Source organism: Pelobates fuscus, chromosome 13 (assembly GCF_036172605.1).
Source record: "Pelobates fuscus isolate aPelFus1 chromosome 13, aPelFus1.pri, whole genome shotgun sequence".
Taxonomy (NCBI): domain Eukaryota; kingdom Metazoa; phylum Chordata; class Amphibia; order Anura; family Pelobatidae; genus Pelobates; species Pelobates fuscus.
Window position 1 is genome coordinate 26,379,953 of NC_086329.1, and position 27,627 is coordinate 26,407,579.

At 42.4% G+C, this 27,627-nt stretch overlaps 1 protein-coding gene across 1 annotated transcript in view; it reads left to right on the plus strand.

Annotated features, from left to right (window-relative positions):
• PLEKHD1 (pleckstrin homology and coiled-coil domain containing D1) overlaps positions 1-27,627 on the plus strand; it is a 49,321-nt gene that overhangs the window by 11,118 nt on the left and 10,576 nt on the right. The window contains exons 2-12 of the mRNA XM_063438918.1: positions 5,171-5,344; positions 5,748-5,841; positions 6,552-6,641; positions 7,693-7,769; positions 8,602-8,693; positions 11,472-11,524; positions 12,332-12,426; positions 17,351-17,444; positions 20,817-20,989; positions 25,845-25,977; positions 27,194-27,338. Of these exons, the coding sequence (XP_063294988.1) occupies positions 5,193-5,344; positions 5,748-5,841; positions 6,552-6,641; positions 7,693-7,769; positions 8,602-8,693; positions 11,472-11,524; positions 12,332-12,426; positions 17,351-17,444; positions 20,817-20,989; positions 25,845-25,977; positions 27,194-27,338 (1,198 nt within the window). The 5' untranslated portion in view covers positions 5,171-5,192. The remainder of the gene's footprint in view (positions 1-5,170; positions 5,345-5,747; positions 5,842-6,551; positions 6,642-7,692; positions 7,770-8,601; positions 8,694-11,471; positions 11,525-12,331; positions 12,427-17,350; positions 17,445-20,816; positions 20,990-25,844; positions 25,978-27,193; positions 27,339-27,627) is intronic.

Sequence of the window (27,627 nt, forward strand, 5' to 3'; positions counted from 1 at the left end):
TTTTTCAGCACTTCTTCCAGTTGCTCCTATCACAGTAATAGTCCTTCCAGATGGAAGAGCAACTAGATTAGTCACCACTGAATGTTCAGCACCAGTGTCGATCATGAACGCACTCCTTTTTCCCCCTATTGATACATCGACCATAGGCTCCGCTCGACCAAGGGGGATGGAGCCCGGTCGGTATCAATAGTCCTCCATGACCGTGTCAGCCAATCCTACAAAGTCCCTACCTTCTCTATCGCGGGACCTTTGCGCTGCTGGAATATACCTGTCTTCTCTAACACTTCCTCTGTTCCCATTACTCCCTCTATTACCATTACTCCCTCCGGGGCCTCCTCTACCTCTCGCTCTGCCTCTAAAGTTTCCATAACCTGTCCTAGGTCTGTCTCTCTCAGACTGTTCTCTTCGCGGACACTCATTTCTCCAATGCCCTTCTTCCTTACAGTAAGCGCACTGATTTCTACTTAGAGGTTCCTCATTCCACTTACTATCGCCTCTATCTGGGCCCCGTCTATCTACGCCTGCAATCGCTACCGCTAGCATATCTGCCTTTCTACGCATCTTGCGCTCTTCCTCTTTCTTACTTTCTGTATCCCTATTCATATAAACCTTATTCGCTACCTCCATTAGTTGGGTGATGGACATACCTGCAAACCCTTCTAACTTTTGTAGCTTGCGCTTAATATCTCCGTATGCTTGGCTGACAAAGGCGGAGTTCACCATTCGGGAATTATCTGCGTCTTCCGGATTAAAGGGGGTATACAAGCGGTATGCCTCCAATAATCGGTCATAAAAGACACTGGGCGCTTCATCGCTTTTCTGAATCACCTCAACTGTCTTCGACATGTTAATAGCCTTCTTTCCTCCTGCTTTCATGCCAGCAATTATAGCGTCTCTATAGGCTCTGAGTTGAACCATATCAGCACCATTTACGTTCCAATCGGGATCGGTGTTGGGATAATGTGTTGCGGCCCATGCTGCTGGATTAGCTTGGTTCAAAGCACGGGCTCTATCCTCTAGTGCTTTAATGGCTGCTTGATTAATTCTTGTCCTTTCCTCATTGTTAAACAAAGTCATTAATAACTGCTGGCAATCAGCCCATGTCGGATTATGCGTCTGTACTATTGAGGTGAACAGATCAGTCATAGCTTGTGGTTTCTCAGTATACGAGGAATTGTGGGTCTTCCAGTTTAAAAGATCGGTTGTAGTGAATGGGACATATACGAAGACTGGGTCAGCATGTGCCATTTGACCTGCGGCATCGATATAGGCTGACCCGGGATTCAGGCGAAGAGGCATCTGATAGTGCTTTAATTGTTGGGTACCAGTCAGTTGTCGGGTTTGGATGGGGCTACGTAAAGGGGCGTCAGTCATGGGTTCCGGTCGGGGAGAGATAGGGTATGGGGATGTGGGAACTTGGTTTTGGGAAAAGGTTGTAAATAAAACACTTCGAGTCGAGCTAGAAGAAGCTCGACCGGAAGTCTGAAGTGGCGCCAAATCAGGATATTCGTTTTTAATGGGGGTTGGTTCTGATTCCGGAAGGGGAGATTTAGTACGAGGGGGGGGTGGATCCTGTACTGGAGGAGGAAGCGGAAGTGGATGGGGGTAATGAGGGGAGGGTTGCAGGACTTCCTGCATTTGCGTCACTTCCTCTTAACGGAAAGTAAGGGGGCGGCAAAGGGATCTCGGACTCAGGGGGCGTGTCCAAAATGGGCCTAACACCAGTCCTAGTGGACAAACAAGTCCTAGCTACCATGAGGCGACACTGCTCCTCGTGGCATGTCTGAAGCCATTTTGGCGAGTCATTTACGGCCTGTCTCCAACAATCAATATAAGGAAACTGGCCGTAAAGTTCAGGCCTACCTGATACAGCCACGTGTAAGCGCTGTACCAGAGTTGGATCCAAACTGCCACGTAGCGGCCATGCTGCAACCAAAGTAGGCCACTCCCTAGTACACAAAGTGACCAAACGTACAGGAGACATCTTAACCCCAAAATCACAAGTTTTGAATCCCTTTTTAAAATTCTTCACCATACAACCTAAGGGATCCGGAATCGTTGACTGCGACGCACCCATACTTAACAATGGAACGTCGTCGACAACTAATACTATACACGCGTACTATTCAACAGTCACACCCGTTTCCTCTGGCAACAGCACCACGTGGTACAGTTACCAAGTGAAACGTACACAATAACAATAAACACTCAGGGAATTCCCGTACACACACACCCTTTGGCGTAACTATACAGTCACCCACGCTATAATTCTCTATATATGAATTACCCGTCTATAACACACCCCAGTAACATCGTCTTTTACAAATAGCGGTTACAGTACGGTTAGCATAGGTCAAAGCACAAGTTAAGGTCACAATACAATTATTAGTGGTTATGGTGTTAAAACATGCAATTGACGACAATGATTAGTACTTATATACAGTGTCAGTAAATATACAGGGTTATGGTACCGTGCACTATGATACAGCAACACACTATTAACACTCTCGCTAGACGGCTGAGCTCGCGCTATCTAACAAGATATACACTTTGCTAAACAATCGTTAACACATTTACAATTCCCAACTAAACTATTGGCCAGTACCTTGAATGGACTACCTAAAAACAATCTACATACGTTTTGGTTAGCCACACTGCCCAATCACCACATATATAGCGAGCTAGAGGACCGAATTTACACAGACGCCTCTTAGTCGCACTATCAAAAGTCTAGTGGGTTCCAAATTTACACGCCTTCCCACTTAGCCCAGATAGATTGAGAGCTAGCGAACCGAATTTACACAGACGCCGCTTAGTCTCCCGGTCCCTCCGACCTAGCGAACAAAATATACACCCTAGAACGCTAGTCTAGACAAGACACCGGTGTCCGGCTAGGGCTATTTACACCAGAGCCCCGCCTGACTAACAGAATCAAACGGTCTGACTAAAGAGCGTTCGATCGAGCGGTGCGCCTTCGCTCCTTCCCTCCGACAGAGGGGGCAGATACACAGATTCAAAACCCCTTTGGGCCTACCGCACAATCGGTATACCCCTAGTGGGTCCTGCCGTCTAAAACAGCAGTTGTCTTACCTCCTCGTTCCTGAACCTGAGTTCACACTCATCGACGGGGACACCCCAGCACTTCTCACGTAGAGGCCGATGATCTCCTGGACAACGGCCCAGTGGCGCCGAGACGAAGGGAGGTCCACGCAGAAGTTCAGGGGTGCAGCCGTAGAGAACGTGGGCAAAGATAGACCGTCTCACGCCTCTGCCTCTCAGCTACCGTTGAACGATGAGCTTCCCGGCCAATGCACCAAATGATACCGGAGAAACTGACGGAAGCCAAGCACAGAGAGATGGACACAGGTTTCTTCAGGAAGGAAGAGATTCTTTATTGGATCACCGATCGGGACTCAGAGGGACTAGCGTCACCAAAATACCACAAGTTCTGAGCCCAGGACAATAGTGCAGGCTCCTTATATAGGCATATAACTCCTCCCATATTAAGCTCCACCCGCACATTCTCTTAACCAATCAACACAAATAAGAATTAACTTCCTGTTTGACCGCATGGCCTGTCCAGCACAATGGAGGAGGGGAATACTATATCCTGTATTCTTGCACATGCTCCGTACACTACTGATCGTATCTTGCCACGTGCAACCAACTGATCGATACGTCAGCATATGCACGTACACATGCCACGTGGTAATCTCGGCCTACTAAATTTATTTTTACCGAGATTCCACCACAATAGAACCATGAAAGCAGTCACTAGAAGTCTACATTGCTGTATCTACTGCACGGCATTGGTTTACATTGCAGGGTTAAAACTAATAGACCACAGAAATATTTTGTTGTGCAAATTTTGTTCCTGTTACAAACTTATGTGCGCACTGTATACTTGTGCAAATGTAAACTAGAAATCGTGTACATTTTGTCACGGCCTCTTTATCATGGCCAATAAAACTGTATTTCCATGTTTTAATATAATGCAAATATGATTGCAAGCTGTATTATAATACCCACATGCCACATTGCTTACATACATTTCAATTTGCCTCCATTTTATTATGCACATGTCAATTCATGCCACATTGCCCACATTTACTTAATTTTTCCTGCATTATCTCATGAATCTGTGCGATCTTGACTTCTCCCAGAAGCATGGTCAAAATTCACAGAGCCACACAACATGCGCAATGGAGCACAGGTCCTGCTCCAGGCACGTCCACAGCATGTGTGCACATCATTTTGTTACGTGCGCTGCAGGCAAAAACGTCTGTGCATGCACAAACCTTGCAGAAAACAATGCAACGCACCATAATACCAAGTTACCCATGGCACGCGCAGCCAGTGATTGCTGTCCACAATTTGGTGAATTTGCATAAATAATCCACAAATAAAACTTCCTCGTTATTACGTTGGTGATAATTGAGGTGGAAATTGAGTCTGGAGGAAATCACTAGTTTTTCTCAAGCCTTTGAGACATTTCAAATGCACCTCTTTGACTTTAATGTTTAAAATGTATACACAATAATTTAAGGGGTTGATAGACTAGCGTAGATTATAAATAAGTGGGTTTGGGGAGAGGGGGAAAGCCTAAAACTTCAAAACTTTAACTTTTGTTTCAGACCAAGACATTGTTACAGGATTCCTACCATCCTGATGAGTTGTTTGGTCAGCATAGTTTATAACATGCTGCTTTTACAAACCTCACCCCTCCCAGTTGTGTTTCTCATTTCACTGGCCTGCCTTTTTCTGTCATTAGACAAATGATCAGATATGGCCATGAACTCGCACTTACTGATCGCAGAGCACAAGGCTGATATTGACTCAGCAGAGCAGCTATTGATTGAAGGGGAATGTTCCCTTGCTCAATCGTTATCCCACCATGTTTGTTTGTTTTTTTTAATTGAAATTATTGCTAACTTTATTCGCTGTCCTTTTAATCAAACCTCGTTTTATTTTATTCTTTTTTCATTCTTCTATTTAACAAATCTCAGTTTTTATTTTTATTTTCCTTTGCTTCTCTTCTCCTCCTCTCCGCTCTCCCTCCATCCCTCATTTCATCCTCTCCCCCTTTTCCTCCCATCCCTCCCTTGCTCTTTTATCATCTCCCTCCCTTGTTGACGGACCATAACATCTAACTGTCCTCTGGCTATCTCAGTCCGAACCACGCCTGGAACAAGATGTTCACCACCTCAAAATCCTGCTCCATGTCTCCTTCTGCCTCTATGGACCACGCAGACACAGACAAACTGGACATCAGAACCAAGGTTCAGCTTCAGGGAGTGCTCTGGAAAAGACCATTCGGGAGACAATCAACAAAATGGTCCAAAAGGTGAGACTAAAATTAGATCCTCAACATAACCTCGAACTAAGTTGTAATTTATCTGATCCGCTTATAAAAGGTTTGCCACCAGCTAGTGCAGATTGTCAATATATATTAATATATTAATTTGCAAGGATGGCTCTAATCATTAAAATATGGCAAATGGATTATTTGCTATCAATTACTACTGCCTTTACTTTCTTTACATTTTATTATATGTTTTTATTATCTAGCAAGTCCTGAATCGCATGAATAATTCAAAGTTTTTAAAGCTGTGATTTGGAACTAAAGGCAGAAGGGTCTCTAGGAAATTTGTCCCAATTTATGATTTATTAGTCTAAATAAATATGATATTCATTCAGATATTTAGGTGCAAAAAAAGCTGTAGATTTTTCACTTTTTTCCCCCCTAGGTTCTTTATCATAAAGGACAGCTTTTTACTGTATTACGCAGAAAATGAAAGAAGAAACATTGAAAGCAACCGATACTTTAACATACACCCCAAGGTGAGTTTGGAACCAGTAATAAAATAAAGATTACAAGGCGAGATGGCATTGTTTAATATGAATGATTTACACTTTCTCTGGCTTTCTAAAACAGTGATGTCCCACCTTGGCTTGGCAGTCATTGCTGAATTCTCTGCTAGTCCACATTTCAGTTGCCAAAATTCTCTAGAAAAGGTCGTCCAGAAACAGTAGGAGGGCCAAAGCTGGACACCACATTTATACATTTTTTTTGCTGTATTGTAACTGCCATCATGCTCAGCTAATATCTAACATAAAATCCACCCAACTAGTTCTTAGAGATTATTATAGTCTCTAACCGAGAGAGAAAAAAGATCTATGTTTTAGATCAGAGAATCACGTTTTGTTATTTAACTTTAAACATAAACTCTTAACATCTCAACAGATTGCCATACCTGATTCTTAATTTGACACAGATCATGCTATGCCTACTTACTGATGATTTATACTGGCTGATCATGCTTGATAAACATGCAACAATTCTTTTATGACAGTCATATGTTATTCGTATTTTCAGAAACCCTGGAAAACCAGAAATTAATGCTGATTTGTGGATTTTTTTTTTTTCCTGTTCGATAATTTTGGTCTAAAATGTGAAATTCTCCAATTCACAGTAAATAATCCCGATAGAGATGCCTGGTAGACCGTTAGCATTTCTCTGTTGTAATAAACTTTCTATGTTCATTAATTAGGGTGTGATACCGCTAAGTGGCTGTCGGGTGGATGCTGTAGAAGAGCCAAACATGCCACATGCAATGAAGATTTCGCATGAGGATTTTCATGTATGTATCTGTTCCCTTCTCAATAAATCAGTGTAGCGTTACTTGTTTTCATTCTTGGTCTGTTAATGCTTCTATATCTGCACAAGCCATGTTTGGCTATTGGGCACTGGGGAAACCTGCCATGTAATTATTATATACCGTGTATTTATAATATAATATAATATTACTGTAAGAGTATAAACATGTAAATATTAATCCCACATGCCAACGTCGGTATCCCATCTGTCACTATAGGTACCCAGACCACTTCAGCTCATTGAAGAGGTACAGGTGCCCTGTCCCTGTATATCTACTAAAAATATGTTTTTATTTTTGTATTTGGGAAACTTAGTTCCTTTTTTACACTGTCAATCCCCTTTTTACCCCCTCCCCCCCTGACAAATAAGTATTTCATAAAGATTGAATCGCTAAAAATTCAAATGAAACCCATGTTATAAATAAATTACACCATTTGTGTACTTACACTCTAAGCACCATAATTCCCTTGTAAATTATTTTAAAAATATATATAGTCTTTTGGTCATCATACTTAGTATATGTGCAACTGAAATCTCATAAATGCTATCATAAAATTAGAATACTAGGTGTAGCCATTTGGTCTCATAATACACCACTTGAGCAGCAGGTGGAGTGATAACAATGCTAGTATAGTAATATATAGACCATGATATATTTATAGCTACATTTACCTCTGACAGAGATATAGAAAAAAAAATCAAACCAATAACTTGCCAATATTATTTAGAACAGTCTCTCCGTGTGTCTCTCTTTGTCTGTCTGCCTATCTCTCCATGTGTCACTCCTTGTTTGTCTGCCTGTCTATTCTGTTCTCTTGTCTGTCTTCTCTTTCCATCTTTTCTATACCTGTCTGTCAGTCTATCCACCTATTCTTCTATCAGGCCCAAAAGCATATATCGAAATAGCCAGTGATTGGAGACACTGCTAATTTTGTAAAAAGAATGTCTCAATTTCTCTATCCAAATGTAAATTACTGCAATTCACCCATAAACTGTCTGTCAAGCGAATGCAACACTTTGCTTCTTGTCTGCAGGGAAATATCCTTCTGGCTGCAGAGTCTGAGCTGGAACAGAACCAGTGGCTGGAAATGCTGCATGAATCTGGAAAGGTGTAAGTCTGGCATTGTCATCTCTAGTGGCCATTACTCTGCCACCAGATATAGTAGAACAGACTGCGCAATGAATATATATAACTGTTAAAACTCTATCTATGAAGTAATTGCAACAGAAGTAGCTGTATGGATCAAGGGATAAAAAGGCTTATAGTCTGTGAATTCACAATTAAACACTATTTGCAGCACTTATAATGTGCCTTTTTGAAGCATGTGTGACTGGTGGAGAGAGAAGTACCAGGAGCTTTGGCCAGTGTCTTCTGTAGTCCAGTCAGCCTCCCATGCTTGATAGCAGAGCTGCAGGAACAGTTATAGAGGGTATAAAACTCTGTGCTGTCCTCCGGTGTCTGTGTGTGAGGCTGGACAGGAAGTGGAAGGGATCACTTCCTACCTGTCCACTAACAGCCTCTCACACAGGAAATGCCTTGGAGGAGAAGTAGTGAGAGCAATGAGTGATTTATACATTTATTAAATGTAAATAAATGTTTAATTTATTGAACCCACTTCATCTTCTTTTATTACTTTTACGCAGTTGCTACAAGTTCGCACATGACCCATGGACGGTATTTCTTATTTTTGCTCAAAATTTTTTAACCAATAACAATACAGTGCTGATTTTTGATATGTCACATACTCCATAAAGGACGGAACAGAGAGAGAATTTCGGCATCATTAATACTTATAATTCCTCTATCTCAAAACTTACAAGCAAACTCTAAACAATCTTCATCTTGTGAAAAACAAAAGCCTTATGCATTTCCTCTTATTGAATTGGTGGTGAATATGGTCATTCCAGTGTAATAAACTAATCCACATTTATTGACCTTTCAGAACCTGGCAGAACGCCCAGCTTGGGGAGGCAATGATTGGGAGTTTGGAAGCCCAAGGCCTGCAGCTAGCTAAGGAAAGACAGGAATATTTTGGTTAGTGCGCCCTCTCTTCTATGATCTAGGAAACATTGTAACTTGTATATCGTGGGCAGTGTCACGTAAAGCATTACATATACATGATGTATGATGCTGTGCACTGTTTGTACTATGTATGCTTATTTTTCAGTATTCCACATTATGTACCATGTGTCCAGTAACAAATGTATTTTTGTTGATTATTGTACGTTTTGTCTGTGGAATATCCAGCTCCTTAATGTGCACTAACTCTTAAACACATAATGCACATTCTGTTTAGTATGTCGTATTTTTTTTTTTTTTTAATTCTTTATTTTTGTGGTGCAAGGAAAAGAACATATGCAGGTAAAGACGTGGCATTGACAGATAATGCAATAAAAGTAGTTTGCGTGTCCAGAGCATGTTGAAAAATTTGCACCATTTTTTTTTTTCTTTTCTAAAACAGTAGGCCAGGAATCCTGGCTTGAACCATACATTTCACAAATATAACAATAGTAAACGTTTAGCTTTTATCGAGGGTATCCCGTGCTGTGATATAGTATGCTATAGCATGTTAGATTAGGTTTAGGTACCACCCTGGGATTTGTGTTTCAATCTAGTGGGTGCTGCAAGAGCGTCACTATCCAGACCCTGCGACCTGTGCTTGTCGGTGCGTGCTGCCTGTATGGGAGCTAGGCAGGCGTGTCTGAGAGCTGAGTTGAACAACTCTATGCTAGAACAATTGGAATTGCTACTGGCATTCAGGTGTTGTGTAGTTTGCCGTGAGCTGAAGTACATGAGTGTGAGTGTCAGCTAGTGCCTCAGGTGCTGAGCAGGTGTTCTGGTTTAGTGTATATAATAGTTGCGGCTAATAGAGGTTGGGTCTTTTTTAGCTATTAGTGCCCCTAACCAAGGGGGCTGCGGGGGGGGGGGGGGGTCATGGTGGGTATCTTGCCCTATGTCTATCTTGTGTGTTGTTACCCCTCTTTGTAGGGTCTCATATGGAGGACAGACCTTTGCCAGTTGTTAAGCAAGGAGGGTTTTTTGGGTTTGGTAGCCATGGCTAACCAGAGGCTGAACAAAAAGCAGAAAGAGCTAATAAAACAAGGAAAAAACATAATGGAATGGGTGCAGTCCATAGCTGCCCTTTGCCTGTTGGGTTCTGAGCCCAGTCATGTCCCAGTTCCTGTAGTCGTGCGGTCTCGTGGGGTGAAGGCGATTACTGTGGCTGGGTCCTAGGTTGGTGTTCCCCTCCGGTTTCTTTACTCCTCGCCAGGGGCGGACAGTCCCAGTGCCTGCAGCAATGCCGGTGCCTCTTCAGCTGAGGTGATCTTGTGACTGGTCCCATTGTGGCTCACCGTAAGAGCTTGTGGTGTGGTCCATTGGTATAGTATTCCCGCGTTTCTCAGTTGGCTCGTAGTTTGGAGGAGTGTTCTGCGCCATTGCAGGGTGGACCTGGATAGGTCCTGGTAGAAGGACAATTCAGCACCTTCAAATGTGTAAGGTGTTTGGTTACGTAGGGCTGAGAAGAGTGCCTGTTTGTCTTGGGCTAAAGCGCAGCGGACTATGATGTCACTTACTGCAGTTGTTGGGGCCCTTGGTGATTTTGGTAGGCGAAACATGCTATCAAATGCAAGCTTTTTGGCTTGTTGTGGTGGCAGTAGTGAGGCTGTTAGTCGTCTCAGGTAGTGGGGCAATTCTGCCATGGTGACAGACTCAGGCACCCCCCTTATCTTCAGGTTGTTACGTCTGGAGCGGTCCTCCATCGTGGCAAGGTGCGCGGTGAAAGCTTGTTGCGTCTTTTGGACCTTTTGCAGTGAGTCCTTCACATTGGACACTTCCTGCCTTACATCCATGATGTCCTCTTCAGTGGCTCTGACCCTGTCTGTAACCACCTGTAGGTCAGCCTGGATGACTGCTATGTCCGTGGCTAGTGTCTGGCGAAATTCGGTGAGGTCGTTTTTAATGTCCTGCTTGGTAGCCAGGGCTGTCAGATCAGGGAAGCCTGCAGCTGTTATCTCTGCAGTTTGCGGTAGGGTGTGAGCTTGGGGGGGGTCAGGTGTTTGGGTATGAGGGTCGACAGGGACCTCCTGGGATACTGGGGCCGCCATTTTGGGCTGGGCCTGGCGTTGCAAAAGAGCCCCAATGTCTTGGGAATCGCTTGTTGTACCTTGCTGAGGTTTCTGGGAGCGTCTCCCCATGGCTGAGGGTTGATGTGCTGGTGAGGGGTGTTCCGTGCTCCAGTCCCACTCTCTCTGGAGGGGGATGCGCCCCAACAGGTCTTCCAGGCGTGCAGGGAGATGGTAGGCCGCGGTCTTTTTCCGTCGCCGGTTTTGTCCGGGGTTTGCAAAGAACGGCATGTGCCGACACCGGAGGACGTCAGTGTGTGGATGTTTATGTTGGCTTGATTGGATGGGCTGGATATTTTGTGATATTCGGTGGATTGTGCAGAGCGCCGTCGGAGCTGTGGAAAATGGCGCCTGCTTCGTTCCGCGGTCAAGCCCCGCCCCCCTTAGTATATCGTATTTAATGACTTATCCAAAATAATATCTATGTGGTGGAAAAGAGTTCTAAAAGGGTAGTTATCACCATGACAACCAATGGAATACTATATGGCTCTTATAACTTCTGAATACACCAGAAGAATTCTGTCTCGAAATTCAATGTATTTGTTTTTGTCTTTATAAATCTTGTCTTTGTGTTTATTTTGTCTTTCTTTGTATTTGTCTTTGTCTTTATAAACTTGTCTTTATAAATCAGCTCTGTATACATTGCGCAAGACAGCCTTCTGAACATATATCCCATGTTGTTCTACAGATAAACTGATGGAGGAGACAGAAGAACTGTGTTCGCAACGTGAACAGAAAGAGGTGACCCTGAGCGATAAGCTGTTTATTTCTTTCCATAGGCCAGCATTGACTTTCCGGGCCTAGTGGTAGCAGTCCACTAATACTTATATCTAGGTTGTATGTATAATTGTGTCTTTTTCAGTCTGCAGCTCCCCCACTACTTTGTCTTGTTCAAGAAATCATTTATGGTACAATTAACCAAGTCATTTTTTCCTATCAGCCACTTTAAGGGACTCTCCAGTGCCAGGAAAACAAACCATTTTCCTGGCACAGCAGGGCCCCTCTCCCTCCCACCCCCCGCCCCTGGTTGCTGAAGGGGTTAAAACCCCTACAGTGACTTACCTGTATCCAGCACCTATGTCCCTCGGCGCTGGGTCAGGCTCCGCCTACGCTCCTCCCCCGCCGACGTCATCTGGCGGGCGAGACCGATTGCGCATGCGCGGCCGGCGACGGGGAAGACCTAATGTGCATGCGCAGCAATGCCGCGCACGCGCATTAGACCTCCCCATAGGAAAGCATTGAAAATGCTTTCAATGCTTTCCTATGGGGATTTCAGCGACGCTGGAGGTCCTCACATAGCGTGAGAACGTCCAGCGACGCTATTACACAGAAAATCTGTGCTATAAACCCAGACATGCCCTCTAGTAGACAGCCACTAGAGGAGGAGTTAACCCTGCAAGGTAAATATTGCAGTTCATGAAAACTGCAATATTTACAGTTGTAGGGTTAAGGGTAGTGGGAGTTGGCACCCAGACCACTCCAATGGGCAGAAATGGTCTGGGTGCCTGGAGTGTCCCTTTAATGAGTGTTTTTGTTATTTGTATTTAGGAGCTGGAGAGGTTAAACCAGGTCCTGGAGTCTGAGAAGTGTCAATTTGAGGACCTGGTGCAGGAGCTAAGACTAGAACAGGAACAGATAAAGAGGTGAGAACCCAGGCGATTACACTAATCTAATATTATACCACAATCATTTAATGTATATTTTATTTTATTTTAATAAACACATATTTTCCACACTATGCAATGGTTCAGTGTTGGAAGTATGTTTGTATAATGTGAAATTCTAGGTCGATGCCCCAACAGTTCTTAATAGTTATTAATACAATATTAACGTTGTATTGATTTATTCAATCAGAAACACAATTAGTAATCTTTCTTCTGGGATATAACTGTTCGAGCAAGTGCACTGATTAAACTTGATTAAAGGGAAACTATAGTGCCAGAAAAACAAACTTGTTTTCCTGGCACTATAGATCACAATAGATCCCTAACTCGCACCCCCACCCCCTTTTCCCCCATGGTGCAGAAGAAGGTAAAAACCCCTTCTATCACTTACCTGGGCCCAGTGCTGATGTCCCTTGGCACTGGCTTGGGTCCGCCTTGGCTGACATTGGCGGGGGAGACTTAATGCCCAAAGGCAGCAATCGCCTTGTTCACATTAGGATTTCCCCATAGGAAAGCATTATACATTGCTCTCATATGGGGATCCGGGTGAAACACTGGAAGTCCTCATGCATAGTCCCTCTAGTGGCTGTCTATTATACTGCCACTAGAGATGAAGTTAACCCTGAAAGGTAATTGTTGCAGTTTCTTAAAAACTGCAATAATTATCTTTACAGGTTTAACCCCTTAAGGACCAAACTTCTGGAATAAAAGGGAATCATGACATGTCACACATGTCATGTGTCCTTAAGGGGTTAAGGGACCTGCAAAGCTGGGTCCCTTAAACCTATCTAAATTGTATTTGCACCAGTTAATCTATCTATTACCTTGGGGTTTCTTCTCATGTACATCTATTCATGTTAATACGTTTCTGCTCATGGAATTTGATGCAGGTTTCTTTATAAAACTAGCAGCAGACACTGGATCATCAGCATCTCAAGTAGGAATTTTGAAGTTCTTCACATAGCAGTACAGTATAACCTAGAGACGACTTGTCTAATCTAATCTAAGACTGTGCGGCAATCTGTTTGCAGCTTGAAAGATTCGAATGTCATCTGAGCTTTACATTACATGTTAAGGATGTAATCTTGTGATGATCTCTGCATCTTGCTATTAAAATGTTGCAAAACCTTCAAATACAAAAGGATTACCATTACCAACCCCCTTACTATTTGCAATTTCCCGTGTAGAAATATTAAAGCCTTTGAGCCTTTGAATTGTTAAATCATTTTTCAGACAAACACAATTCGAATTATGAATGCAGTTGAGAACTTGATGAGACCTCCTTGTATTCCACTGTAAATGGAGTATTGGCCTAAACAACCATTGCCACATGAAGTTGTTTTGGACACGAGTCCCTTACTAAAGTTAGAATTTCTGGCACTCTCAGAAATTGAGACAGTTAATGAGACTTTAAGATTCATAGGATAGCAGCTAGTGGCATGCAGCAAATTATCACAGTCTGTTTGTTTGGTAAATAAGCAATATGTGAGACTGTCACCAGCAAAAGATTTTAACATACAATTGGTGGCTGGTGAGTCAAATAAACTTTCAAGCAACAAACTTTGCGTGAGGAGATTATCATACAAGACATCTTAGAATTCTAATCTTTGAAATAAGCACGCAAGAAATTTGCTGACGGTCTCTCGGAGGTCACAAATACTGCTGAACCAATGGTCTTCCCAAAGACTTCTTTTCACCTTAAATCACACCTGTTATCCAGGCAGTGGTGTATTTTGGATTTGTGCTGCCCTAGGCATGACTAAATTCGGGCACCCCCAAAATCTAAGTTTACCCCCCCCCCCCCAATTCGTGTCAAGGCCATTTTTTTGACTGACAGACACATGCCCTCATTGATACATGCACTGATATACACACACTGACAGATACAGTCATTGGCACACATACAGTCATTGGCACACACTGTTTAACCAACACACACTTTCACTGACAGACACTCACTGACAGGCACACACTCTCAGATACACATAAAATGACATACACACACTGACACACACTCACAGGCACACCCATTCTCACTCACAGACACACACTGACAGCTACACTCACAGTAAGGTGGACAGCCCCAGAACACGAGGCAAACAAGGCATTTGTCTGGGAGCTTGGGGTGGCATTTTTTGGCACCCCCCATGAAAGTGCAGCCCTAGGCAAATGCCTTGTTTGCCTTGTGGTAAATACATCCCTGTATCCAGGTCCATCAGAAGGAATTGGAAAATTATTGACAAGTTATTATCAGTTTCCTTGTCACAATTTCCATTTGAGTTACAGAAATGGATTTTATTAGTACACGCTAATCAGTTACATCAGTTTCAATCTAAAGATGTTGAAGTACAAATAGGTTGCTACCGGTGTTTAGTTTGCACCACCTGTGGTATATCACACCTGGTAAATTAATCACCCACATTCAAGTAGGAAGTATGAAATCAAATACCTGATTACATGCACCTCTGATTATGTGATTTTCAAAATGATGTGCCCATGCGCTTTAGCCTATAAAGGCAAAACCAAAAACGGTCTTTGTGAGAGTTTTAGGAATCATCATTCCTCAATTAAGAATGCCACAAAGGATCCAAAGACTCCTTCTGTAGCAAAGTATTTCTTTGGGATCAGACATCCTCTGTCATCGCTATAATTTATGGGGATTGATAGAATACCCCCCTTGCCCCATGGGGGAGAGGGAGATTGAATTGTTGTGAAGGGAGGCAAGGTAGATTTACAATCTGGAGACTGGCACCTAGAGGTCTTAATGAGATGAATCCACTGAATTGTTTCCTTTTTAGGCATTAAAAAGTTTCTCAGTTACCTCCTATATTGCATTGGTGACTGGTGTTGCAGTGCTCCTATGCAGTGTGGTTACACTCTGATTTACTGCTTGACAAATCGAGAACCTGTTCACTGGTTATTTTTCTAGGTGTATAAATTGTTAACACGTTGCCTCTTATGGTGTATTAGTAAAGCTTAATAAGGGTCGTTGGATGTTCCACACCTAACTTCATACTTGGAATATTTAATGTGACAGATTTTCATATCCGTATTGGGTACGTGACCTTAGCAGTGGTGTTTATGTTCATTTTTTCTTGTTTTCATTGTGTGGTTATGTATACCCCGTTGATGAAGCTTCTTTTCGTGCAAGTTGATACATGTTTACGTTTGGGAGAAACAATGTATTTGGTTAGAGTTGCTTAAGCTTGTGAAGTTATTATGTATCACTTCAGGGACGCAGGGTGTTTCTCACACTTTCACTTACACCCAGCTTGGTGTAGCCTTATCTTATCCTCTATCGCTCTCTGTAAATAATGCTAAAACTTTAAAGCTACATCCTATTGTTCCACATTTCTCAGACACAGACACACAGACACACACACAGACAGACACACACACACAGACACACACACACACTCACACTCTCTCTCTTTTTATTTGACCATATAAAAAATAAATACAAAAAAAAAGATTTGTGAAAGAAGGCCAAGAGTGCTGGCACAACTTTTCATGAAATGTAAATCGAATCGTTTACCAGGCTCCATGCAAAGTAACAATCTAAAGTCTGAGTGCAGGTATAGTAGATAACACACTTACTTACTTACACGATAAATACAATACACAACGAAATACTCTAGCCTGTCCATTTCCCTTCGAAATGCACGTTTTATTCAGGATTTTGCTTTCATTTGAGGAAGCAGTGTGTTCATTACCCACATATATATGAAGCATATGGGTAAACAGAGAGCAGCATTGCATACGCATACAGACATATATGTTACAGTACAGCCTGATTTGGAGTCTGCAGCATAACTCTGAGTGTGCAAAAGTTGAGTGCATTCATTTTGTGAGCAAAACAGATTTAGAGTCTGTTGGTTTTTCCTTGTCTCGGAGTATCTTCAGAAAGGGCAACTGCAATTTCTGTGCTATAAATAAGACTGATTGCTCAAAAAAGTAAGGAAAAGTCATCAATGTCAAATGCATTCTCCAACAACTCAGCGCTATAGGGAAAGCCAAGGGTCATTTGCAGAGTGCACATTGTCACATGCAGCCATTCTGTTGATTACTTACTGTATTAGAGAACCTACTATGCCAATGAATTGTTCCCAGCAGGTGTGGCAAGGCATGAAATGTTCATTCTCACTGCCTAACACCAAGCAGCCATGCTCTGGAATACTTAGCTTGCCAGAGAACCCAATGTGCCAGCAAGTGTGCCGTAGCCAACAAATCCCATAATCTATAGCAACAGTGCAGAAAGCAACATTTGTGCAATGTTCACACGAGGTCAAAAACAACTTCATATATTTTGCGTAAAACTTTTCGGTGTCCGGGAAAATGGCGCACTGCGCTTTCCTGGATCCAAAAAGATGGCGCCCAGAAGTGCGGCGACATCCCTACGCACTGATATCATCCGGACCTACTGTATTCAGTTCAAGGTTCTTTGCACTACGACACTTTAAGATAGGAAGACACCAACCATCCTTAGGTGGGAATCATACTACCCAGGCGCATCAAGATAGAGCTATCCTAGCTCTACAAACTGTGAGCGCAATTCCTTTTTTTCCCCTTATTTTTAATTGTCACAGGATAAACGACACTATATTTTGCTATATTTTCTGTCTCCACATATTCTACTATTTCCAAAAACTCCTGTACCTCAAGAAATACATCAAGGCTCTACCCCGTCTTCTTATCTGTTCTCACTTTTTATTGCACCAGATTGATTTTAAGATTTTAAGAATTGCTCTCGATTTATGACAGCCTTTTTAATTCAATGTGTTTGTAGCGTAGTTTAAGGCAGCTTGAGACCCCTCAGTGATCCACTGGGCACACTGGTTGAAAAGCGCAGCTTTAAGAGTGCAGTTGATCACTATTTTCTGTCTGTCTTGTGTTACTGCCTCAGAGAGCTGGAGGTTACCATCCACTGTCTGAAGGGTCTGGGAGAGGAGAAACAAGAATTGTGTAGTCTGACACAGCATCTTCAGAGGACAATGGAGGTGAGTAAATTGATTCTATTTCACGTGGTTTCTTATTTCACACGTGGACTAAGAGGCTTATTCACTAAACGGGTATGGAATAGAGCGGATTGTAAGCCTGTTTGAGCAAAGTCCTCTATACCTCTTATATCTGCCAAAATGTCTTTCTTTGTTTATTGCTTGGTGAACAAAAATGGTGCGTTAAAATGCTAATTCTTGACGATGGATATGCATTATGTGATGTTCTCGATGTGTGTACGTTATTTCCTGTCAACAAAAATAAAGAATTAAAAAAAAAAAAAAAAATGCTAATTCTAATAATTGCACATTTTAAGCCAAATTAGATGAATTATAAAACTAAAATCTTAAATTCTGCTGTACCCACAATATTGATATTTTGGCCAGCATCAATTTAGATTACAGTGAGTTTACCACAATTCACTGTTTAGTAAATAGGCTTCCTGCAGAGCCTGTTTCTTTGATGGTGTGTTGATGCTGGATAGTTAATGGGTTTTAACTGCAGTGAGCTTTTTTTATCAGGTACATTGCCCACAGCTCTAGAACAGAATACTGCTGGGACTCTCATAGAAATTCCCCTCAGTATTTCAGAAACCCGTAAAACAGGTTTTTACTGATCTTTATACTATCTGGCCTCAGGTGGTTAGTCTAAGCACGGAACCGGCAGTAACAAAGAAGTGGAATTTACCAATCTGTAACACAAATGGTTGTGGTTTTTGTCTTTTTTATTTATTTATTTTTTTACAGATGTTTGAGGGTTCATAGCTAAACCAGAAACTGTCATCAGGCAACTACAGATTTAGGCCAAAATCGCACTGCTTTTTTAGCTTCAAATTTTCCATTTGTACAGGATTTGCTACATTTCTGTTTTTAGTAAATAACCCTGAAGACTTTGCTAGTACCAAAGTACAACAGTTGTTTTTATTACCCACCTTAATTGTACTTATTTTAGACTGAGCTGACCACACTGGCTGGTCATCAAATCTGTGACTGAGATTCTGCAGTGGTCTTATCCAATTGGCTACCTCAACAGCAAACTTTAAAAAAACATGACGTGCACCATGTAGTGGTTATGGTGCCATGAATTCCCTGCTGCCAGGCACCTTTACTACTAATACAGGAGAGCCGTACGCTTCTAAGCAAGAGCTTCTGTTGGCTCTTTGAGCTTCTCCCTGCAATACAGGGCTTAGTTCGTTGGCTGAGCATGATCAAAACTGTTCTATTTCGCTCAGCTGAGAGTGAATAAAAACATTCATAACTCTGTACACAATCGTGCTGTTTGATACTATAGGTAAAGCGTTTGGGACAGACCGGCAGCTGTACACAGGTACAGGAACCAATAAGGTGAAATAATGGTATAATATTAATGAATTATTTCAAAATCAAAAAAGCAATAAAAAGTACAAGTCAAGAGTCCCAATAAGCATCAAGGGCTCATGACCTGACCTTTAAAGGCCTAAAGCCGAGCTTCAAGGAAGGGGATAACCCTTAAAATAAGTACAAACATAGAAAAAGGAAAAATAGGTTGGGGGTAGTGCTGGGGTATATATAACCAATATTGGGTGACTGTTGGCTCAATAGTATGGTTGAGGTAGGTACTGATGGATTTATCCACGGTGCCGAGGTATGGTTAGGGGAAGCTTTGGTTGGAATACAGACAGCTTTATGGACGTCAATTAAGATTCCGACACCCCTACTTCCTCATTTACCTCTCTTCAATATCTACCTTTATAGAGAAGGATATAATAGGTGCTCACTCCAATAAACAGTAATAAAATAGGCAGCGGTAACCAGTACAAGGGTTCCCAACCTTGTGACAAGAAGGATACAAAAAAAGGGGAAAGGAACCGCGCCCCAGATAGTAATTAATATATAAAATATACGTACATAAAAATTATTAACAATTCTTGTAAATCCTCAGAAATAAAAACAGAGAGAAAACATCATAGTGTAGTATTATTGAATGAAAAGTGAAATAGTGGAGTGAATTAGGGTAATTTTACACTCACATTTGGTAGAGCTTTCCAGGAGCTCTACCGTAATTTGCTTGGACGGAACAATCCCCGTCAAAGGATTTTTTTATCTCAGCGAATAACTCCAAATTTCCAATAGTAGTGGTATTATAAAAGGGATAAAAAAGAGAACTCCAATAGTATAGTATGTACTGATAAAATAAATAAAAGTACAGATAGAGAATGTGGTACTCACATTTACTAGAGCAGGAACTTGCTCTAGTATAATCAGCTTGGGTGGTATAATCCCACCGAAGGATATGGTGACCAGGAAGTAAAAATAGAAAATAGGTGTATATAGATTTAAAATGTAATATTTAATAACAAATTATATAAAACAAAATGGCTATATATAAAAGAAAAATATCTACCTTTACCCCGTGGGAAGGGATGGCTGCTAGTGTCGGTGGGTTTGTTATATGTTTAAATAAGGTGTGGAGGCTTTGTTGATTTTGAACACTTTGTGCCTATTGAGCCAACCGCCACCCAATATTGGTTATGTATACCCCAGCACTATCCCCACCCTATTTTTCCTATAGTCCTGGTTACTGTTGTAATGTTTATCCCTAGAACTAATCAAGGTAGGGACTCTTTTCTCCTCTGTATTGATGGAGCTTCAACTCAGGATACCTTTAATTTAAGGGATTCCTTTTTCTATGACTATAATATTAATTAATTATATTTATACATTTATAATTCTAGTTTAGGAACGGTTAAGATGCAGAATGCTGCACATTTTAATTTAATCAGATTTATTTTTTTAAACTTTACAAAAAAGCTATGCAGCTATGTGTTTTTCCTAAATCTCTAACTGCATAAATGGCGTGTTGGTGACTTGAGTGACTCTTTTTTTTATTTTTTATTTTTTATCCACATAATCATTGTAATTTGCATGGGTATCTCCACAGTGATTTTGATAATATCTGGATTTTAAATTTTAAATTGGAAAGTGGTGGCAGACCTTATTAATCAAGTACGTGGTGGCTTATTGGATCATCCACTCTTTAAACCTCATCTGTAGTATTTTTGTGTGTAAAAACTATAAAGATTTAAGCATGCAAAGTTTTTTTTAAAAACCCGAGCATGTTTGCATGCCCAAAAACATTAAAGATGTATTGGTTCGCTGAGTGTCCCTTTAATGTTGTTGTTTTTTTTTTTTTTCATCAGACAGACCCATTTAACTTCTAGAAATATTGAGACAGATTTATGATAAAAAAATTAAATGTTCATTGAGCAATGTTGGCTACTTATATAAATCTCACAACTGCAATGTGTACACTATGGAAAATTCACATTTGTGTAAATGATAGTTTAATATTTCTCAGGACACGTTTGTGAGATGTATTAATTTATAATGTAACAGGAGCTGTCTGTAGAGAAGCAGAGGACTTTGGCTATAATGGAAGCCAGTCAGCATCACCTGCAGCCATCTTCCAGTCACAGCGGGATTTCCAAGCAGGGTCTCCATGGTAACCTTCAGCAGATCGAGAGCAAGATGCAGGCGTTACTGCAAGAGAAGCTGCAAGCAGAAAGCAGGTGCAGTCCCACTGAATGCAGGAATATAAAGAACCAAACAAGACATATAACACTGTAACCTGACAAATATGTAGGTGAACCGCGAATGTTTACACCTAGCCGGCGGTGGACATCCATCTCTGGAGAGTATGTGTCATAGATATCATTAGCAGAATTGGCACAAATCCCTGGATTATGTGATAGAATTACCTTCTGCATCTGCAGCAAAAGAGAATATTTGTTGCTTAAAGGGACGCTGTAGTCCGTGTAAGTGTGTGTCAGTATGCCTTGCAACGGCTTATGATCCGTGTGTGTGTGTCAGTATGTCTGTCAGTCTTTGTATCGGTGTGTGTCAGTGTATTTGCCTGTCTGTGTGTGTCAGTATTTCTGTGTCAGTATGTCTGACACACACAGACAGGCAAATACACTGACACACACAGATACAAATACTGACAGACATACTGACACACACACACACACACACAGATATACTGACAGACGTACTGACACACACACACACACACACACACACGGATATACGGACAGATGTACTGACACACAGATACATACACTGTCAGACCTACTGAAACACACAGACATGCATACTGACACACACACACTAACAAACACGCACACAGACATACTAACACATGTAAAACTTATCTTTTTTAAACCCACCCTCCAGTTTCCTACCTTTTGCAAGGTGGCTTCCCTGGGGTTCAGTGTAGTGCCTGAGGCTGATAGTAATGAGGAGCCTCCATCCTCACTTTTGCCGCCGCTGCCTTCTCCCACGCTACTCCTCTCTTTATGAGAGGAAGTGACTCGCGGCTGTCACTTCCTCCCATACTACCGAAAAGCAAAGGGGGCCTGGTCGCACTGTTAAAGGGCCACAGCGCCCGACCGGGCCCCTGCTGATACAAGCCCACCGGGTGTCCCTAAGTGCATTGGACTCCTTAGATGACTGGGAAAAAAATAGTTGAGGGCTGCGGGGCCCATGGGGCAGCTGCCTTGGGCCCCCAAAGAGTAACTGGGCCTGGGACAGCTACCCCGTTTGCCCAGCGTTAAAGACTGCCATGGGGCCCCCTCAATGTGACATCTCTAGATGGAAAGGACAGGAAGGATGGGCTTATGGAGCAAAACACAGTAATACTAGTTGGTATTAAAAAAGAGAGAGAAACACTTCTACAATTGAGAGAACAAAACATTAAGCTTAAATTACTGTATTTTGACCTATACGTAGAACTAATTGTAAAGTGCTGCGGAATTTGACGGCGCTCTATAAATATCATAATAATAATAATAATAACTAAACATATGTTGGTAAGTAGAATAATGAAAGTGTGTCCACAACTCACACAAATGTGGGAATGTGGACAGTGGCGTACACATGACCCATGGGGCCCCGGTGCAAAAATTGATCCGTGGCCCCCCCCCCCCCCCCCCCACTCTGCGCGGGCCGGGGCAGCAACACATGGCGGCGGGCACCTGGTCGCAGGGGTTGCGACCGCGGTATGTACGCCACTGCATGCAGATGCACACACACTTAAAGGACCACTACAGACACCCAGATCACATCAGCTCAATGAAGTGGTCTGGGTGTCAGGTCCCTCTAGTTTTAACCCTGCAGCTGAAAGCATAGCAGTTTCAGAGAAACTGTTATGTTTCACTGAGGGTTAATCCAGCCTCTAGTGGCTGTCTCACTGACAGCCGCTAGAGGCGCTTGCGCCATTTTAAGACACTGAACGTCCATAGGAAAGCATTGAGTAATGCTTTCCTATGGGCGGTTTGAATGCGTGCACGGCTCTTGCCGTGCATGCGCATTCGGCGCTGAGAGGCGGAGGGATCCCCAGCGCCATGGGAGTCCGGCGCTGGAGAAAGGTAAGTGCTGAAGACACACACACACACACACACACTCTCACGAACAAATGCATACACACTAGCTAACAGACACACACATTTACTGACAAAGACACACTCAGCGGCAGACATACATACACACTCACTTACAAAACATACACTCTCACTGACAAACACACACTCACTAACAGACATCAAACAGACTCACTAACACACACACACACAAACACACTCAGTAACAGACACACAGTAACACACTCACTAGCAGACACACACTCTAACACAAACACCAACACTCACACTAACACACACACACTAACACACACACACTAACGCTCACACACACTAACACACACACACTAACGCTCACACACACTAACACACACACACTAACGCTCACACACACTAACACACACACACACACACACACACACTAACACTCACTCACACACACACACACTAACACTCACTCACACACACACACTAACTAACACACACACACACTAACACACACACACTAACACTCACACACACATACACTTACACGTTTTTTGTTTTTTTTAATTTAATCCCCCCAGCCTCCTTACCTTTTGGAGTGCTGAGGGGATTCCCTGGGGTCCAGTGGTGCTGCTGGGCTCCTGGGGGGGGGCGGTCACCCGGCGGGCTGGCTGGTCCTGCGGGTGCGCGAGGGAGCACTCTCCCCTGAGTGCTTCCTCTTCAGCTCCCTTGCTCGCCGCGTACTGATACCGGCGCCGGAAGATGACATCATCTTCCGGCTCCGGTATCAATGCGGTGCGCGAGGGAGCTGAAGAGGAAGCACTCAGGGGAGAGTGCTCCCTCGCGCACCCGCCGGCCGCCGGGTGTAAGCAGGGCCAGCCTCGGGGGGCCCGGAGGTGGCCGGCTCCTGGGCCCCCCAGGAGAAGAGGCTGGCCCAGAGCGTACATACCGGGTCGCAGGGGCGGCCGGGCCCCCTGGTGGGCCGGGCCCGGTCGCAGCCGCGACCCCTGCGACCCTGGTATGTACGCCACTGAATGTGGAACACACAGAGGTCAGAGTGGTGATCCACCAGTAAAGGGCTTGTACCCGAAATAAAGTATTGTAAAGTAGAAAATAATAGAGACTCAATAGAAAGAGAGAGACTCAGAGCTGGTTTTTAAATACAATATATAGGAAAATAATGTCAGACGAAGGTGCATTAGACGCACCGAAACGCACGTCAGGTTTAAGTTTATTTTTCACTCTTTTCACTATGGTAGCACTAGGTGTTTGATTTATTTTTAATTTTCCAGCACTGATTTATTTCCATTGACGGGAGATAGCCAGAGGCAGTCTTTTCTCATCTTTCCTCCTGCTTAGGGATAGTATAGAACACCCTTGATGGTGTTTCCCTTAGGAGCTGCAGGGATATTATCTCTATCCACTACTCTTCCTTGATATGCTGCTCTGTTAAGCTTTCTTTACTGGGGGCTTCCTCCTCCCTATATAGCACTAGGGACAGCATAGAACACCCTTGAAGGTGTTCCATTTAGGAGCTATAGGGTGGATTTTTCTTTGAAGGTGTTCCATTTAGGAGTTATAGGGTGGATGTTTTTGTGTATATATATATATATATATATATACTTTCTCTCTATTTCCCCTCTGAGTACCTGCTTACTGGCTATTTATTTTTCCACTTAGTTTTGGGGACCAAGCTATTACTACATACTCCAAGGCTCTAGTCCATCCCTTCATAGATGTTTTTATATATTGTATCAGTTTTTCCTATTATATTCCAATTTAAAGTGCCCTCTCCTTTTTCAGTTTAATAATAAAGCCATTTTTTCATATTGGGGCACCTCTTGGAATTTATACTATATTATATATACTATATATCAATGGTCAATTCCTACGTTTATAAGTGTTCAGTGCTGATGGTCTAGTCATAATATACATTATTTTCCTATATATTGTATTTAAAAACCAGCTCTGAGTCTCTCTCTTTCTATTGAGTCTCTATTATAAACATATGTTGGTACCTAATGCCTCTGTAAGTCTGAGCTCTAGATAAAGTTGGAATTCTCTGTCCGCTTCTTTTTAAAAAGGATTTTAAAAAGAACATGTAGAAATATTCCCTTTTCTGGACAAACTTGAAAAGCATGCCCTGAAATCTGATTAATTCAGTGTGCCTTCGGTGGTGGAATATTAGGCCTCAAGGCTTTCTTTTAGCTCCTATTTCTGACGTGTAGAACATCATTGATTGGCTTAATGGACTAGGAGGGATAGTTGCCAAGAGACACAAAAAAAGCAAACAACAACACTGTGTGTAGCCCGTGGGAGAATTGGTTCTTGTAGTTCTTTAGCTTTCTTTTTTTTTATGTTCATACAGATTTTTGTGCCTCCCCAATTATATCCTAGTAACTATGTGAGTATTCTGTGAATATTCTGCCTCGCTTTTTACAGCAAAATAAAAGTGGTGTATGAGAATACCAGAATACAGAATACCTTTTTTGGGGGAAAAAAGGTAGAAATATTAATAAATTTAAAGGACCACTATAGGCACCCAGACCACTTCAGCTTAATGAAGTGGTCTGGGTGCCTGGTCCAGCTAGGTTTAACCCTTTCTTCTATAAACATAGCAGTTTCAGAGAAACTGCTATGTTTATATTAGGGTTAATCCAGCCTCTAGTGGCTTTCTCCGGCACTGGAGAAAGAGGTAAGTTTAACCCCTTCCCCCCCTAGAGCCAGGCGGGAGGGGGATCCTGAGGGTGGGGGCACCCTCAGGGCACTATAGTGCCAGGAAAACGGGTATGTTTTCCTGGCACTATAGTGGTCCTTTAATGGTACACACTTAAGGTAACAAAAGAAAAATAACATAAGATTCATAAAAGTGATAAATAGTGGAAAAGACCATCAAAGTTGATGATTCACACCATTACAAAAAATTGCACATATTATTCACCGACGCTTTGATAAATCCTCCGTTTATATTTTTCAAATTTGCCAACATACGCACACATGACAGAGCTTTGTTTCTCTGAAGGATCAAGGAGAATGAGGAGAAGTTCCGAGTGTTGCAAGAGGAGCGTGCATTCTTTATTTCAGAGTCCCAAGCCTTGCAACATTCCTTGACGGAGCTCACGGCTGAGAAAGAACAGACAGAGAAGGCGCTTAAGGTAATCCATATCCAGTAGTGTCATCTCCTGCATGTCTGGTCTGCAGATGACCCAAATCCGGCAGGTGTTTTAAAAAAAAAAAAATATGTTCACGTTTTCACAGTGTTCCAACATATCTTGCATGACCACAGTTTGTACCTTATGTTATCAGTGTTTGTATATCTTGTAATGTCAGGGTGTTAATTAAGCATCATTAATCAGCATTGATTGTAATAAATCAGTGTTTATTAAGTGGATAGTCACATGTAGAACAACAACAAACATAGTACGACCATACAACAGAACCAAAATGGTAAGGTTATCTTAGAATAAACAGGGCTATGTTAACATCTCGCAGCTCTTGTATGAATATCGTACATAAACCATGAAATAAAGTAAACAGTTTCCAAATGGAACAGCTCAGAATTAGAAAAGAACACCATCGCAAATTTAATCCACACTCGACAGCGGCAAAGGAGATTCCAGGGAACACAGACATTGAGGGGTGATAAAATTCCACTCATATATATATATATTTGGAAAAGAGAACAGGATGGAAATAAGTAGAGGAGAGGAATGAAATGAAAGTAGAAGAAGTGATTTAAAAAAAACCAAAAAAAACCCCAAGGGATGAGGCTGGAACAGGAGGGAAGTCAATAAGGAAATACGTAAACAAGCCAGAAAAACAGGAGTGAAAACTAAACACTTAAATCAATAGGAAGGGGACATGGTTTTGAAATCAGGGAAACCTGGGGATGACACTGGAGAATAGGCTCATTCAGGAACCAGTAATGCCCCGTTTCCACTGAGCGGTACGGTTTGGGTCGGTACGGTCTGGTACGCTATTATGAGTGTTTCCATTATAAAAGTGACCCATACAACCGAACCAAACCGCACCATTTCTGGGCCCCCTTCAGTTGTAGGTCCATAAGAAATGGTACGGTACGGTTACGGCGGAGCTACTGGTGTCACACTATACAATCCATTGATTGGCGGACAGGAAAACGTTAATGCTCACGGCAAATGACACGCTAGGCATTTGTTCTAAACCCCGCATGCCCCCTGGCGGTCTGACTTGCAGTGGAAACGCTCACCTGAATAGGCTGGACCATTCTAACCCTTCCGAACCATAACGCTGAGTGAAAACGAGGCATTAGATCAGTGCTATCGATGCTTTAGAAGCACATAATGGGCAGATCACTACTGAGGTTTTTTGCATTGCATTGCTTATTGTTAGATTCAGCTGAAGGTACAGTTGGACCTGGAACAGAGGCTGCGTGAAGCCGAGGAGGCTCTTAGGAGGCTGGAACTGGGACTGAATTCTGCTGTCATGAACCAAGACAAGGAAAAGAAAATGAGAGCAGATGTCGGCCACTTGAAGAGTGAGTACAAGTCTGGAAATGTACAATTCCTGGCACGAGCACCGTGAAAGTAAGGAAATTTAAGATCATGGCAGTATACAAAGTTGTACATAACTGGTACACATTGTATTCAAATGATGGCTGTGTAAAATACATGGTACCATCATGAAATGCATATGCCCCGCGTAATCATAGGACTGCGCAGAGCCAGTGCTGTCGGCAAGGACGTTATCGTAAATTGCATGATTTCTTTGTTTCTGCTTTCACTCGAATGCAAACTGAGCAGAAATACTGGGGGTTAAGGGCCAGG